General features: G+C 43.2%; 1 protein-coding gene across 5 annotated transcripts in view; it reads right to left on the minus strand.

Annotated features, from left to right (window-relative positions):
* LOC140485692 (alpha-1,3-mannosyl-glycoprotein 4-beta-N-acetylglucosaminyltransferase B-like) overlaps positions 1–17,746 on the minus strand; it is a 242,426-nt gene that overhangs the window by 130,411 nt on the left and 94,269 nt on the right. For all 5 annotated transcript variants that reach the window (XM_072584115.1, XM_072584112.1, XM_072584111.1 and 2 more), the window contains one exon: positions 5,408–5,548. In XM_072584115.1, coding sequence (XP_072440216.1) covers positions 5,408–5,548 — 141 coding nt within the window. The remainder of the gene's footprint in view (positions 1–5,407; positions 5,549–17,746) is intronic.

The raw sequence follows: 17,746 nt of genomic DNA on the forward strand, positions 1-17,746 counted from the left end.
AATCATGGTTAATAAATTTCTCAACCCCATTCTCCCACCCTTTCCCCATAATCTTTGATCCCCTTAACAATCAAGAGCCTTTCTATCTCAGTCTTAAACATCCTCAATGACCTGGCCTCCACAGCCTTCTGTGGCAATGAACTCCATAGATTCACCACGGTCTGGCTAAAGAAGCTTCTCCTCATCTCAGTTCTAAAGGGTCTTGCCTTTATCCTAAAGCTGTGCCCTTGGGTCCTTGTCTCTCCTGTTAATGAAAACATCTTCTCAATGTCCACTCTACCCAGACCTTTCAGTATTCTGTAAGTTTCAAATAGATTCCCCCCTCATCCTTCTAAACTCCATTGAGTATAGACTCAGAGTCCTCAAACATTCCTTATTTGTTAAGCCTTTCATTCCAAGGATCACTCGCGTGAACCTTCTTTGGACCCAATCCAAGGCATATGTATCCTTCCTGAGATATAGCACCCAAAGTTGCTCACAGTATTCTAAACGTAGGCTGACAGAGCCTTATAAAGCCTCAGAAGTATATTCTTGCTTTTATATTCTAGTCCTCTTGAAATAAATATCAACACTGCATTTGCCTTCCTTATTCCTCAAGTTTATTCAATGTGCAAGCATCGACCACACTGTGAGGTAGTGAATTCCTGAGATTCATGATCCTTTGTGAGAAGCAATTTCTCCACTTCTCTGTTTTAAATCTGCTACCTTTTATCTTAAAACTATGATCTCTTGTTCTAAATTGCCCCATAAAGGGAAACATCCTTTCTATGTCTACTTTGTCAATTCCTTTTAGCATCTTATACATCTCAATTAGATCTCTTAGTCTTCTAAACTCTAGAGAGTATAGACATGAACTGCTTAATCTCCCCTCATAAAACAAGCCCCATATCTCTGGAATCACTATAGTGATCCTCCTCTGAACTGCCTTCAATACAATTACATCTGTTCTCAAGTAAGAGGATCAAAAATGAATACATTGCATGCAATGTAACCCTGATTTAGACTTCATTACTTTCTTCCTTACTCTGACTTCACCTACTAATTTGCTATTGTCTATGTTAGTGCCAGTTTCCTGGGGTGGGGGGAGTGGGGGGGGGGGAGGGTTTCCCAGTAAAGGCTTTTAAGAAGGGTATCTGGATACACGGGGGTCTCACACATAAAGAGAGGCAGAGACTGGGAACCACTGCCCAAAGTAAGTTCACTCTAGCCTTCTATCACAATTGGAAACTGGAATTACACAATATGAAAGAACACAACTTGAGGTGGAGGAGTCCGAACTAGAGGGCATAGGGTTAGGGTGAGAGGGGAAAGATATAAAAGAGACCTAAGGGGAGACATTTTCACACACAGGGTGGTATGTGTCAGGAATGAGCTGTCAGAAGAAGTGGTGGAGGCTGGTACAATTGCAACATTTCAGAGGCATCTGGATGGGTATATGAATAGGAAGGGTTTGGAGGGATATGGGCCAAGTGCTGGCATATGGGATTAGATTGGGTTGGGATATCTGGTCGGCATGGATGGGTTGGACCGAAGGGTCTGTTTCCATGCTGTACATCTCTATGACTCTATGACTCTATAAATGTGACCACACCCAGAGTGGGAGGATAAGGATGGAGGAGGTTGCCAAACTCCATGACATGAGGTATTTTGGACAGCGAGAGTACTACACACAGAACCATGCTGAGCCTATACCTGCCGACCCCCGAATCCTTGATGATCCTAAAGCACTGGATAGCTGCCCTAGACATTGCTGGCTAGTTCATTCACATCAGTATTTTTACACAGAGAGGCCAAGGAAAGAATAGGAACACTTGGTCAGGAAAGGCAATGGTGCCAACAGAATGATTACTCTAGTTCATCTTCCTTCCACATGGTGCAATAAGCTCTCAACATAGACATCGATCAATGGTATATTCTGTATGGACATGGCATTAGGCAGCATCCTGGCATGGTTATGCTCTGGATACACAGAGGTTCAAACAGATATATTGCCAAACCAACAAAACTTAGGCAAACTTTGTATATAGTGGACAGTGTCACCAAAGTACCCTTGAAAGTTTTTTCTTTCTTTCCCTCCCACTGTGTCTTAATACTGTCTCTGATTCCACAGATGGCACAGAGGAAGCTTGTTCAGCAATGGAGTCTGTTGGCCCTGGCTGTTTGGCATGAGAATTAGGAGAGCTGTCTGGACATCCCAGGCTATGCTGAGCAGACCTTCATCAGCTTGAACTTCTAAGGCTCAGGGAGGGGCTGCAGTACATGAAGGTAGAGTGCCTGGCCACCTCTGGAGAGTCCTGAAAGGACACTTCTGAGGGACATGTTGGTTCCTCCTGCAGCTGGAGCCACTCGCATTGCCCTGTCTCTTTCTGAAGAAGGGATATCTGGAGTGAGAGCCAAGTTTCCTGTCCCTCTGTCACTTGCCATGCCTTCAGTCCTGAGGGCCAATGGCTGAAGCAATGGTGCACCTGTTCGGCAGACCCTGAGGGTGTTGGGCCTGTATGTCCTTGGATACAAAGGAAAAGACTCACTCCATCAGGGTGAGGAGCCTCATGTTAGACAGCCATCCAAACCTGGCTCTTTTGCCCTGTTCAACTCTGTTTTCTCCAGGAATTAGTGAAATGAATGGCTTGAATGAGATGAAAGTGAGTGGCACAACTGTTAGTGTTGGTGGAGGTGCGCAAAAGGTGTTGGGGTGTCCCAGAAAAGTGAGTAGGCAGCAGAGAGAACAAAAGCACAGTCAGGGGTGAAGGAAATTGAGGGAGGACAGAAGAGAGTGAGGGAAGATGTTAAAGGCAATAGTGAGAGTGGACAAGCTTGGTGGGGGAGATAGGAGCAGTAGTTGAGATAAGGTGAGTGAGGTAGCACAGACAGGTCAGTGGTACTTACCGTGGCAGAGTGGAAAAGATCACCAACTTTCCTGCTGCACTGCTGTATATTTCTCTGAACCATGGAGACTGCACCGACCCAGGTGATGAATATAACAAGGCTGCCAGGGGCAGATGATGTGAGCCTCCTCTACCAGTCAGTCCTCCCAGAAACAGACACCACCCTACCTCTTGCAAAAATGCCATCCCATATTCCCAATTTCTCCGCCTCTGCCTTATCTGGTCTCAGGAGGACCAGTTCCACCACAGAACACACCAGATGGCCTCCTTCTTTAGAGACCGCAATTTCCCTTCCCACGTGGTTAAAGATGCCCTCCAACGCATCTCGTCCACATCCCGCACCTCCGCCCTCAGACCCCACCCCTCCAACCGTAACAAGGACAGAACGCCCCTGGTGCTCACCTTCCACCCTACCAACCTTCGCATAAACCAAATCATCCGCCGACATTTCCGCCACCTCCAAACAGACCCCACCACCAGGGATATATTTCTCTCCCCACCCCTTTCCGCCTTCCACAAAGACCGTTCCCTCCGCGACTACCTGGTCAGGTCCACACCCCCCTACGACCCACCCTCCCATCCTGGCACTTTCCCCTGCCACCGCAGGAACTGTAACACCTGTGCCCACACCTCCTCCCTCACCTCCATCCAAGGCCCTAAAGGAGCCTTCCACATTCATCAAAGTTTTACCTGCACATCCACTAATATCATTTATTGTATCCGTTGCTCCCGATGTGGTCTCCTCTACATTGGGGAGACTGGGCGCCTCCTAGCAGAGCGCTTTAGGGAACATCTCCGAGACACCTGCACCAATCAACCAAACCGCCCCGTGGCCCAACATTTCAACTCGCCCTCCCACTCTGCCGAGGACATGGAGGTCCTGGGCCTCCTTCACCGCTGCTCCCTCACCACCAGACGCCTGGAGGAAGAACGCCTCATCTTCCGCCTCGGAACACTTCAACCCCAGGGCATCAATGTGGATTTCAACAGCTTCCTCATTTCCACCTTCCCCCACCTCATCCTAGTTTCGAACTTCCAGCTCAGCACTGTCTCCTTGACTTGTCCGGACTTGTCCGACCTGCCTATCTCCTTTTCTACCTATCCACTCCACCCTCTCCTCCTTGACCTATCACCTTCATCCCCTCCCCCACTCACCCATTGTACTCTATGCTACTCTCTCCCCACCCCCACCCTCCTCTAGTTTATCTCTCCACGCTTCAGGCTCACTGCCTTTATTCCCTGATGAAGGGCTTTTGCCGGAAACGTCGATTTCGCTGCTCCTTGGATGCTGCCTGAACTGCTGTGCTCTTCCAGCACCACTAATCCACCATTCTTCTGCACCAGTCCATCCACCAGATCCCTGCAACATTCCCCCTTCTTCGACATCTTTGGAATGACAGATGTTCCCCGAGCAGGGCAACTTCAGAATGCCAGGGCTCGTCCGAGTGCACATCAGGCTTTCGAAATGTGGCGCAGGTGCCAAAGATGCTAGTTTTCAGAGGCTATCCGATTAGACAGGACTTTTTCTGAGTGGTGCGGTGGAACTAGAACCCGGTAAGAAGGAGCCATAGGAATGAGGTAGGTAGTTAATGAGGTGAGCTTGGTAAGATACGTTGAGAGATCTCATTGGGACTCATGGTGAAAAGCCTCCATGAAACTCAACTAAATAGACACGGCTAGAAAGAAAAGATACACCTCTATAACATGGCTATTGATGTTCAGAGAAAAAAATCTCCAAGGGCTTCTTTCCCAAATTGGCTATATTTGTGTGCTTACTTTGGCCTGAGGAAAGACAATCTCAGTATAATGTGACTCAGTGACAGCACTCCTGCCCTTGGGTGCAATGGTTAGGGATTCAAGTCCAACTTTAGGGAGATGAAAATAAAACCATGGGTGACATTTCAGTTGCAGTACATAGCAGGGTGCTGCACTGCCAAAATGCCATTCTTTGATTGAGAGGTTAAGTACACGATATAAACTCACTATTTTGGAGAAGAGTAAGGATGTTGCCCCCACCACCCCCACCTCTTGAGCCAAGTACTGTACGATATTTATCATCCAACTAAATATTGAAAATTCAATTCACTGCTGTGTTACCGACAACAGTGGTTACACTGCCTTAATTGGATGTAGATTGCTCTGGGATGACCTGACATCATGAAAGGCACTGTTTGTATGGAAATGTTTGGCTTTATTTGTTTCCTTTATTGAAATTACACTTTCTGCCATCCAAAAAAAATTCAAGGTTTTGATTATCCTGGTCTAGGTGGAAGCAGCAATAAAAACTTGAATGTTTGGAATGAAGATAGAGAGGTTGCTTTTAAAATTTATTGAGAAAAGAGAGGCAGTTTTCAAATGCTGCTCAGTTGTTAAGTATTACAAGAAGATTTGAGAAATACACTGTGGAACCTTTAAACAAAACCATTTAAGGTAACCATTCATATAACACATTAAAGAGAGTACTTTGTTTAAATTCAGGCAATTTGAGGCAGCAGTTTTAGATGTTTTTGATTGTTTCTTACCTCCAGTCCTGCCCTGTCCTATCATTACTTTTGGTTGAAGGCTGTTTTCATTCAACATCAGATGAGGTAGGTAATAGAAGATATTTGGTTGTTGAACATTATGCTTTCTGGTAAGGTTCAATGCTTTCATCTTCATTATATCTGAAATCAAGGATACCAATATGAAGGGAATATTAACAAATTGCAGTAGCTATGTCAGCTTAATGTAGCAACTTCAGTCAAACCATGTCTCTGGTTGTCTGTACATTATATAGGCTGAGACTTCAATCCTGTATAGAGGTGCTATATTTGCATTAATGCATCCTGAGGCCTGTTCATTGATTTAACTTGGATGAAAAGAAATCCCATTGCACTACTTGACAAGCGCAAGAAATCTTCCTGATGCCTTGCCCAACATTTCTCTTTCAACCATTAATAATTGATCATTCACCTCATGTTTTGTTTAAGCAACCTTGCTGTATGAAATTATGAATGACTATAATTGAAAATCAGCCTACTGGCTGTGGAATGCTTTGAGATATCCTGGGAATGTGAAAGATGTGGCATAAGGGTATGTTCTTTCTTCTGACTGCTGCACTTTAATTTTTGCCACTAAAGGCTAAACATAAATGACTACTTAAGGCAGGTGTGAATAGAGGCCTGATAAGCAAGGAGTGAAAGGTTATTGCCGCCAAATGTGAATGTGAGGTAATCTGATCAGCCATGACTGCCTCTCTTGGTGGAGCAGGCTTGAGTGGCCTATCTCTGCTTGTGATATACACGTTCATATGAACATAGCAGTTATCCAATAACAATCCTTAAGGCAGCATTGTTCTCAGGTTAGGCATGTTGTAACACTGGTGCCCAGGTTCCTGAGAGGAGTCAAGCCTGCAAAAACATCAACTTAAGGAGAATTCCAAGGCCTTATATTAATACATAAGAAGCAGGAGGGTAACTAGAGAAAGGGTTGCTCCTCTAAAGGATAAGGAAGGAAGGTTGTGTGTCGAACCTGAGAAAATGGGTGAGATTCTCAATGATTGCTTTGCATCAGTGTTCACTGAGGAGAGGGACATGATGAATGTTGAGATTAGAGTTAGAAGTTTGTTTACTCTGGATCACTTTGACATAAGGAGGGAGGATGTGTTGGGTAGGCTAAAGGACATTAAGATGGACAAATCCCAAGGTCCAGATGGGATCCATCCCAGGTTGCTGAGGGAAACAAGAAAGGAAATAGCTGGGGCTCTGACAGATATTTTTGTAGCATCCTTAAACACAGGTGAAGTGCCAGAGGACTGGAGGATTGCTAATGTTGTCCCTTTGTACAGGAAGGGTTGTAGGGATATTCTAGGTAACCACAGATCAATGGGCCTGACATCAGTGTTGGGAAAGCTGCTGTTGAAGGTACTGAGGGATAAAATCTATTTATATTTGGAAACGAATGGGCATATCAGTGATAGGCAACATGGTTTTGTGCAGGGTAGATCATGCCTTACCAACATATACATGGACTTTAGTAAGGCGTTTGATTAGGTTCACCATGGTAAATTAATGGAGAAAGTGAAGTCACATGGTGCGCAGGGTGTTCTAGCTAGGTTCATAAAGAACTGGTTGACCAACAGGAGACAAAGAGTAATAGTTGAAGGGAGTTTATCGAAATGGAGAAAGATGACCAGTAGGTGTTCAACAGGGATCAGTGTTGGAGCCACATGTTGTTTGTGATTTCCATAAGTGATCTGGAAGAGGGCACTGGTGGTCTGATCAGGACGTTTGCAGAAGACATGAAGATTGGTGGAGTAGCATAGGGGACTGTCAAAGAATATAGATAAACTGGAGAATTGGGCAGAGACGTGGCAGATGGAGTTCATCATAGAATCCTCACAGTGTGGAAACAGGTCCACGCTAACCCTCCGAAGGGTAACTCACCCAGACCCATTCCACTATCTTATTACTCTACATTTACCCCTGACTAATGCATCTAATCTACACACCCCTGAACACTATGGGCAATTTAGTATGGCTAATCCACCATAACCTGCACAACTTTGGACTGTGGGAGGAAACTGGAGCACTTGGAGAAAATCTACACAGACACGGGGAAAATGTGCAAACGCCACACAGACTGGAGGCTGGAATCAAATCCAGCCTGGAATCAAATCAGGTCCCTGGCGCTGTGAGGCAGCAGTGCTAAACACTGAGCCACCGTGCCGTCCGTAAAGGGGAAGGATGCATTTTGGAAGGTCTAATTCTAGAGCGAACTATACAGTAAACAGAAGAGCCGTGGGAAAAGTTGGTGAGTAGAGAGATCTGGGAGTTCAGGTCTATTGTACCCTGAAGCTGGCTGCACAGGTGGATAGAATAGTCAGGAAGGCATATGGTATGCTTGCCTTCATCGGACATGGTATTGGGTATAAGAGCTGGCAAGTCGTTTTAAATTGTACAAGACTTTGCTTCGGCCCCACTTAGCATACTGTGCACAGTTCCGGTCGCCACATTACCAAAAGGATGTGGACGCTTTGGAGAGGGTGCAGAGAAGATTTAGGAGGATGTTGCCTGGTATGGAAGGTGCTAGCTATGAAGAGAGGTTGAGTAGGTTAGGATTGTTTTCATTAAAAAAAGGAGATCGAGGGGGATCTGATTGAGATCGACAAAATCATGAAGGGTACAGACAGGGTGCATAGAAATAATCTTTTTCTCAGGGTGAGGGATTCAATAACGAGAGGTCACACTTTCAAGGTGAGAGGCGAAAAGTTTAAGGGGGATACACGCGGAAAGTACTTTACACAGAGGGTGGTAGGTGCCTGGAACGCGTTGCCAGCAGAGGTGGTAGAGTCAGCCATGGTAGATCCACTTAAGGTGCATCTGGACAGATGCATGAGTTGGTGATGAACAGAGGGATGCAGATCCTTAGGAAATGGTTTAGACAGTGGATTTGAATCGGCTCAGGCTTGGAGGGCCAAAGTGCCTGTTCCTGGGCTGTAGATTTTCTTTGTACTTTGATGAGAAAAGAGGACTAGGGGAAATGAATTGTGACAGCTGCCAGAAAACTGAGTGCATGATACACAGCCCATAGTTGTACATTGATAAAACAGAATTCCTTCCCAGTCAGACTGTTGCTAGCTGAGGTGAGAGGCCAAATTAATGCAATTTAATAGAATGGTAGTCTATGGTACCTTGGAATGATGGGGAGGCAAAAATGAAACTGATGGCTACACAAAAAAAAACCTGAGCCAATCTGTTTGGCAGTGCACTTCAGCTCCTAATGAGTGCTGTCATCCACCACATTGTTTGCAAAGGTGCCTGCTTTATGCCTGAAAATAAGGCACAATGCTATCCTATTTCTAGGTCTGTAATTCCCAAAGGTTTCTAGTATTTCATTACCAGTAGTCTTAGTTGTGTCTACAATTGACAGGCAAATTGAGTTCTTCAGCCACTGCTGTTTGTATGGAAGCACTTGCTTTGTTCAACTCATTTCTGAGGATGAAGTCAATCTTGCCTGGCACACGTTCAAAGCTGGTTCTCATTTTGCAGAATGGAAGAGGAACCCAAAAGAACAAAAGAGAAGTACAGAACATGAACAAGTTGTTGGGCCTTCCAAGACTGTGCTAATCATTGTGCCCAAACTAAACCAAAAAACAAACCTTCTGCCCTTATTTGGTCCATATCCTTCTGTTCCCTCCCTATTCATGTAACCATCCAGTTGCCTCTTAAGTGTCACCAATGTTCCTCCTTCAACCAGATCTTCTGGCAGCACGTTCCAGCTCCTATCACTCTCTGCATGAAAAACCTCCATCGCACATCTCCCTTAAACTTCCACACTCTCACCTTGAACATGCGCACCCTTGTAATTGAAACTTCAACCCTGGGAAAAAAACCTCTGACTGTCCATCCTTATCTATGCCTCTCATAAAATTGTAGACCTCTATCAGGTCTCCTCTCAGCTGCCATCTTTCTAGTGAAAACAATCCTAGTCTTTTTAACCTTACATCATAGCTAATGCCCTCGAGACCAGGCAACATCCTGGTGAACCTGCTTTGCACTTTCTCCAAAGTTTCCACGTCTTTCTGGTAGTGTGGCATCCAAAACCGCATACAATATTCCAAATGTGGCCTAACACCGGTTTTATGTAGCTGCAACATGGTTTGTACTCCCTGCCCCGGCCAATGAAAGCAAGCATGCCCTATGCCTTCCTAACCACCTTGGTCACCTGCATTGCCATTTTTAGGGAACTGTGGACCTACATGCCCATATCCATCTGTATGTTAATGTTCCTCAGGGTTCTGCCATTTACAGTACAATTCAAACCGAGGTTTAACCCCTGAAAATGCATCATTTCACATTTGTCTGGATTAAACTCCAGCTGCCATTTCTGCGTTCAAGTTGCCAATCTATCTATATCCTGTGGTATCTTTTCATAATTGTTGGCAATTGCAACTCCACCAATTTTTGTGTCATCTGCAAACTTAGAAATCAGACCACCCACAATATCCTCCAGATTATTTATATACACTACAAACAACAGAGGACCTAAAACTGATCCCTGTGAAACACTTCTCATTTCCAGTCTCCATTCCGAAAAACACCCTTCTACCTCTACCCTCTGTCTTCTATGACAGTCAGTTTTGTATCTGTCTAGGTAAAAACAAGGACTGCAGATGCTGGAAACCAGACTATAGATTAGAGTGGTGCTGGAAAAGCACAGCAGGTCAGGCAGCATCTGATGAGCAGGAAAATTGACATTTCGGGCAAAAGCCCTTCATCAGGAATAGAGGCTGGGTGCCTGCAGAGTGGAGAGATAAATGAGAGGGGGGTGTGGGGTGGGGAGAAAGTAGCATAGAGTACAATAGGTGAATGGGGGTGGGGATAGAGGTGACAGGTCAGAGAGGAGAGTGGAGTGGATAGGTGGAAAGGAAGATAGGCAGGTAGGACAAGTCATGGGGACAGTGCTGAGCTGGAAGATTGGAGCTGGGGTGAGGTGGGGAAGGGGAAATGAAGAAACTGGTGAAATCCACATTGATGCCCTGGGGTTGAAATGTTCCGAGGCGGAAGATGAGGCGTTCTTCCTCCAGGTGTCGGGTGGTGAGGGAGCTCTATCTAGCCAGCCCACCCCAAATCCCATGTTATTTTAATTTTGGTACGAATGTGCCATGTGGGACTTTATCAAATACCTTACTAAAGTCTGCATAAACCACATTCACAACCCTTCCCTCATCAATTATCTTTGTCACCTCTTCAAAAAATTCAGTCAGGTTAGTGAAATATTTGCTGAAGCCCCAGCTATTTCTTCCCTTGCCTCTTGCAGTAACCTGGGATAGATCCATCTGGCCCTGGGGACTTGTCTACTTTACTGCAACTTAAGATACCCAAAACGTTCTCCTTCAATACATTGACATTCTCTGGAGTGTTCTCACACATCCCTGACCTCAAGAGCAGTTCATGACCTTCTCCTTGAATACCAATACAAAATACTCATTTAAGATCTCTCCCACTTCCTGTGGCTCCACACATAACTTCCCTCCATTGTCCTTGAGTGGGCATACTTTTTCCCTTGCTACCCTCTTTCTTCTAATATATGCATAAAAAGCCTTGGGATTCTCCTTGACTCTGTTTGCTAAAGACAATTCATGACCCTTTTCAGCCTTCCTAATTCCGCACTTAAATTCCTTCTTAATTTTCCCAGTTGCTTTTGCTGCCTTTAGTTTTTGTGGATCTTCCAGGCTTTCAGGCATAGGTAAACCAGCAAGTCTACTTTGAGGTTGTGTACAACTGCATGAGACCCAGATATCAGGAACCAACAGTACCTATGATGGTACTGAGCCTAAAAGACCCCAAAAAGCTCATTGATTAAGGAAGATTTCTTATTCTTCATTCCATTTTCTTTAGTATAAAAACCACTTCGCTGCCAAGTGTTTATGGCTTCAGGTGCAAATCAGAAAGTATCATTTATCTTAAAAAACAGACTATTTGTGTCGCACAATCTAAGACATAACTGTTTCCTTCCTGTCTTGGAACGGTTTTAACCAAGGGCTTGCAAGGCACCTGTTTTTGTTAATCACCTCCGGCTACATGGTGGCAGTTTGACATCTCAAATTCAACACCAAGCATTACAGGTACATTTCCACTTTTGGAGAGATAAAGCATCACTGCAGCTGGCAATGATGAGCGGTCTGGGGCCATGCCTTGCCACAGATGAACCCTTGCATTTTCCCAAGTTTAATTGTGAAAAGCTAACTCAGTCAAGATATCTCTAAGACTAATTATGGCTATAATGGGAGATATCAATGCTAGCAATAAAACATGTTCACGCAGAGAAAAACACTATTTTTACAGGCTTTTTGGCAGAACAGGCCTTTTAGATTCAAATTGTTACAGTCAGAAGCTTATATAACTATCATTTGACTCTCAAGACATCTATCTATTGTAGCTATCTTAGATTTAGTCGATCACAACATGGTTACTGTTGCTGACTAATTCTGAATATTTTAGCGAGTTGATAAGAGGAAATTTTTCATAGGAAAGGAGTGAAATCTAGTGACATATCAGCATAACAGCAGGTTTAATTTCTCAAAATAATAGAAGTGATTTAATGTATGTGAGACGAATGGAAAGCAGAAGTGGGGCTGGATAACTTCAGCGCTACCAAAATGTCTTCAACATCAATCTCTTTGTAACTTCATAGATGTTAGCAGATTGTATCTACCTGATCTTACTAAGTTATGAGAACTTCCTTGTAATTTAACTTCTTTTCTTCTTGTATTACTTCCTTTTATCACTGTAATAGCCTGTTGTTTTGGAGCACCAGTGGTCGAATTTAAAAAGATTACTGACTTTATTTAGACTGTCCAACCCCAAATAATGATTCAAATACAGGAAGATTTAGAATATATTAGCTTGCTGGTCGCCTTTTGAAAAGTCCAAACTTAATTACAGACATAATAGGGAGCAGACAAGACATGGTATTATATAGCTTCAGTCTTAATTCTTTTTGGGTCAAGCTAAAATTTCTTGCATTGTTGAGACATAATAATTTTTAAAGAATACTCGTTTTAGAAATCAGATTTTTGAAGTCTTGGTTTCCGTCTGTAGTTTAGGGACATTAACTGGTGGCAGTTTATCTACGCTCACGCCTTCCCAAGAGTGGAACCTGAGGTAGGCTGCACTTCTGCTCTTGTTAAGAATGATTGAGGACTCTGGGTCCGTACTCAATGGAGTTTGAGAGGGGATCTCATTGCAGCTTACAGAATAAGCTTTGGGGCGGCATGGTGGCACAGTGGTTAGCACTGCTGCCTCACAGCGCCAGAGACCTGGGTTCAATTCCCACCTCAGGCGACTGACTGTGTGGAGTTTGCACGTTCTCCCCGTGTCTGCATGGGTTTCCTCCGGGTGCTCCGGTTTCCTCCCACAGTCCAAAGATGTGCAGGTCAGGTGAATTGGCCATGCTAAATTGCCCGTAGTGTTAGGTAAGGGGTAAATGTAGGGGTATGGGTGCGTTGCGCTTCGGCGGGGCGGTGTGGACTTGTTGGGCCGAAAGGCCTGTTTCCACACTGTAAGTAATCTAATCTAATCTAATCTAATACTGAGAAGCCTGGATAGAGCAGATGAGGAGAAGGTATTTCCACTAGGAGGAGAGACTAAGACTGACAGCGCAGCCTCTGAGTGAAAGGATGACTCTGAAATGGAGATGAGGAGGAACTTCTTCAGCCAGAGGGTGGTTAATCTGTGGAATTTATAGCCACAGAAGGCCATGGAGGCTAAGTCATTGAATATATTTAAAACAGAGGTAGATAGGTTCTTGATTAGTAAGTGGATCAAAGCTTACATGGAGAAGGCAGAAAAATGAGGTTGAAAAACACATTTGCCATGATTCAAAGGTAGAGCAAACTCAGTGGGCTAAATGGCCTCATTCTGCTCCTATAGCTTATAGTCTTATGGTTGGGAACCAATTTCCTCATAATTCCATTTAAAATTCAAATTGTTAGTGATTTACACTGGAGGCATGAGCAATCATGCACTTGGAACAAGTACTTATTGATGGGTCCTGCTGTCAGCTTTGGCTGGGACCTGATAAAGGTCTGGGAGGTGAGGGTTACTCAAAGTCATGAGTCACAAATTTCCCTCGGAAATGAATGCATGCTGTTTGCACAAGGACTTGTTCAAGCAGTGGTGGATAGTTTGTTTTGTGGAGATTTGGCTGGAATGGGTTATTTTGTGGGCTAGTGGCCCACTGTCAAGATTGGGGGCTTTTCCCTGCCAGCAACTTGTATGGTTGTTGGTTAGTTCCCATGTTGGGGCTGTGGGTGAATGAGAGAAGCCATCAGGTCTCCATCGGCTCACAAGTTGTTTCTGTTCTCTGTAGTACCAGCCAGTTGAGGCCTGAAGAAAACTAACTGACTTTTCTTTCTGTAATTGCTGTAAGCTGTGACTTCTAATTGATAAGTCAGCGTTATTTTATAAGTTTGAACCAGTCACCCTGTGCCTTCTGCAACCAAGTGAAAGCAAAGAGAAGATTGCCTATTTGTATGTGTGTATAAGGACTATTTATTTGTAATAAATTGTCATTCTTGCGAAATACAAAAACCTGGTCCATGTTTCTTGTTCACCTGGGTCTACAAGTCCAGTAAATTGGAGAATTCTGCATACTTCTTAAAATCTTTAACTTTTGTGATGACTCCAGGATTAGCGGAGCTTGATTTTTAGCAATGCTATCCCAGTGAGGTGAAATAATAGCAAGTTTACTGCACAATGCCACAGATTTCGGTGACACCTTATGGAGACAGCCTCAGTGGTCTCTGGCATTGCCTTTCTAACATCTGCAGTTTGTTAGTTCCTGTCCTAAGGATGTGGCATCCTGTTTTTATAATGGTTTCTCTAAATGACTACATCCTGACCAGCCTCTCCTGCTGGTGCTGCTGTGTTGCAGCCTCTGGTGTTGACTTATGACAACTCTTCCTCTGTCACACCTATGGTCCTGCGCTTGACCCCATCCTCTGTCCTCCCGTGTAACCCTCTTCCACTCCTCCATATTACGGACCCTATTCCACGCTCCATGGCCTACTCACCCCTGACTCCATGCAAGTTGCCATTCTCCTGCTCACCACCCTTGTAGAGTTTAACAAAGTAAATGTCTGACCTCAGACATAATTACACAACGCTGACTGTTGTCCACCTTTAAATGAGTGCGAACTTGGTGTTATCAGAGTCACATGTGCTGCTGGTGTAATCTTGAAAGTAGGACATCATTTTAATATTATTAGTCTTCTTGGCATACAAATGCATTACAAGGGTAAATATGCACTGGATAGTGAGAAACCTGATCTACCATTAACTTAATCTCTGCAACTTAACCCGACATAAGGAAATGAACATTTTGGTTCCCACCTAACTAAATTACTCTGAATGCTACACTTCTCATCTGTACGGGCTGCATTAAGTACTGAACAATGTTACCAATGGGATTTCAGCAGTAAAATGATTATTGACAAAATATTCCTCCTTACAAATGTTTATGGTACCACAGCAAAATTGACAATGGGCTAATTAATTTTGTACAATCACTTAGAGAAATAATTATCTTAACAAAAACACATTTTCCAACATTGCACTAATCCAACTCTTAATGATCAATTCACACCCCACCATGGACTTCAGCAGTTCATAAAGATATTTTGCCATCATCTTCTCAATGTTAATTAGCGATGGGCAGCACATGTGAGCTTAGCCATCAGCCCCCAATCCTGTGAATAAATATGTTTTAAAACGTGGGTTATGTTAGGGGAGTATACTATTCACACATTGGGAGGACAATCAAATAATAAAGTGCGATGAAATTTAATAATTCATTGAGCGTAGGAATCTTGAAACATGTTTTAAGATCACCAAAGGAACAATGTGTACCAGATTGAGTACGACTAACGAACCAGAACATTCTAACAGAAGATGAACCTCTGAGGAATAGAAACCATAATGTGATCCAGGGTGTTATTGGGTTTGATAACAAGAAGGAAATTCTCAAGTTAGGATTACAAGTTTCAGTGAAATAATATTGAAGGGATGTGCACGAATTAACTGCCAGCAAATGGGATCAAATGAAATGGTTTAACACTTCTTGGAATGTAATACAGACCCTCAAACAAAAATAGAAGGAGATAGAAAAGTTAAATAGGTAGCAATAATAGTATTTAAAACAGAATTTCAACAACTCTAATATTAAATGGGATAAAATCAGATTAAAGCTATAAAGGGTGTGGAATTATTGAAATGCTTTCAGAGCTTTTATTTTGGTTGATCTGTAGCTGGGCTATGATTTGCTCAGAGTGGCATGAAAACAGCTAATTGTAGATAAGACAACGCTAGAACAGGAGGAGGTATTCAGACAGGATACAGGGAGGGTTCCACTTAGAAAAAAAGTGCAACTCTCAAATCTAAGCCACTAGGAACATCAAAGAGCATACAGAGTAGGATAAGACAAAGCCAATGACACTTAGAATTGTAGAAAGCTGAAAGGAACATAAGAAGTTTAGGGCTGAAATTAAAAAAGACAAAATTAGGAAAGGAGGCCGTCTGAGAAGTGAAGACACAGGAGAATGTGTGTGTGGGTGTGAGTGTGGGGGCTGTATGGGTGTATGTATATGAGAGAGTGTGTGTATGAGAGAGGGTCTGCATGAGTGTGTGTATATGAGAGGGTGTACAGCTAGTGGGGTCACCTATACAGTATGAACTCAAGATCCCGGTTGAGTCCATCCCCAATGATTCTGAACTTGGCTATCAGCCTCTGCTCGGCCACTCCGTGTTGTTGCGTATCCCAAAGTCCGCCTTGGAGGATGGTCACCTGAAGATCCGAAACCGAATGCCCCGACCGCTAAAGTGTTCCCCGACTAGGAGGGAATACCCGTGTCTGGCGATTGTTATGTGGGTAATATTTTATAACTTCCTATGTTGGAAATAGAACTAGTCTGACTGAAGATTGGAATACAGACAGACTTCAACCCTACACCTTTAATGCATTGTCTGAGCTGAGGTGTCACCTTTTTGGATGGACTGAATAGCCTTGTCCTGCTCCAATGTTCCTATTGCCACTGACAGTCAACTTGTCTTCAGAAACAAGCTACAATGTGAAGGAGGTGTTGCTGCCACTTTTGAAAGGAGTGTCTATGATCCAAAAGTTGTTCCTGACAGGTTCTTTGTATTCACCAACAATTTAAGCAAAGCTGAGGGATGACAGTCACACTATTAATTACTGAGTTAAAACAACAACTGAAAATCTCCAACCTTCCTTCTTTAGGTAAGTTGGATCATAGGTTATACACGTCATTAGTCTGGCACAGCAAATTGACATAATTACTATATCATTTCATCAGTCACCAAAACCACTGTAATTGGCTTTTCATAGCAGCAGAATAATTACAGATGAAATTGGAATTCATTCTTGCTGAATTTAACTAGGTAAAGATTCTAAAATGTCACCACTAAACATCTTAGCAACCAGAATCATGTAAAGAACTCTAGATGTGCCCAGGCCATCAAGTTTTTCATGACCTGCTCTAATTTGTATAGTGTTGTTTTAGCTGTATGTATAGTTCAAGACCTTATGGGTTTATTAACTGTTGCTCTGGATTACTTGGATATGTTTAGATGTACACAGAAAAGTACCTGGGATCACCCTTGGCTAGCTCAACATAATTCATGGAATATACATTAAGTTTTTTTTCGTACTTTAGTACTGTATAGTTGACTGTGTTTAATTTAGTTTGCCAATTGTACTGTGCCCAATTCATTTTGTCACTTCCGAGAGGCCTGTTCCAAAACAACACTTCTCTTCCCACTCAGTTGGTGTCTTCTGATAATTTGACCATTTTCCATTGCACTTCAGAATCCTGCTCATACAGAAAAATGATTTCGTTATTTCAGCATCAAGACCTAAAAATCCACACTCTACAAGAGGTCTGTTAATGTATATTTGCTCTCTCCCACCCTTCAGGCAGTTGCTTATCCATTGCCAAGACATGTCTACAAATTTATTAATAACCTTTTGGATGTAACATTGTCAAAAGTCTTTTGGGAATCAAGGTGTATAGCTTTATAATAGATTTGGCTTGTCATTTCTTCAAAAAAGTTGGAGTGGTTGCTCAGGCAGATTCTTTCTGAATCCATATGGACTGCTGTTAACTAGTTGATTTATAAAAGAGATGATCATCAAATTACCACTGATAATTAATTCTACATTTTTTACTTAGAATAGAAAATAAGTACCTCTATATCTGCTTGTGTCTATTTTACATTTTTGAGTATGACCAGGCATTTCCTTGCTTCATTAGATTTATACCTGACATGCCCCAGTGTACAGTGACTTATTTACAAGAATAT

This window comes from Chiloscyllium punctatum, chromosome 14, assembly GCF_047496795.1.
Source record: "Chiloscyllium punctatum isolate Juve2018m chromosome 14, sChiPun1.3, whole genome shotgun sequence".
NCBI lineage: Eukaryota > Metazoa > Chordata > Chondrichthyes > Orectolobiformes > Hemiscylliidae > Chiloscyllium > Chiloscyllium punctatum.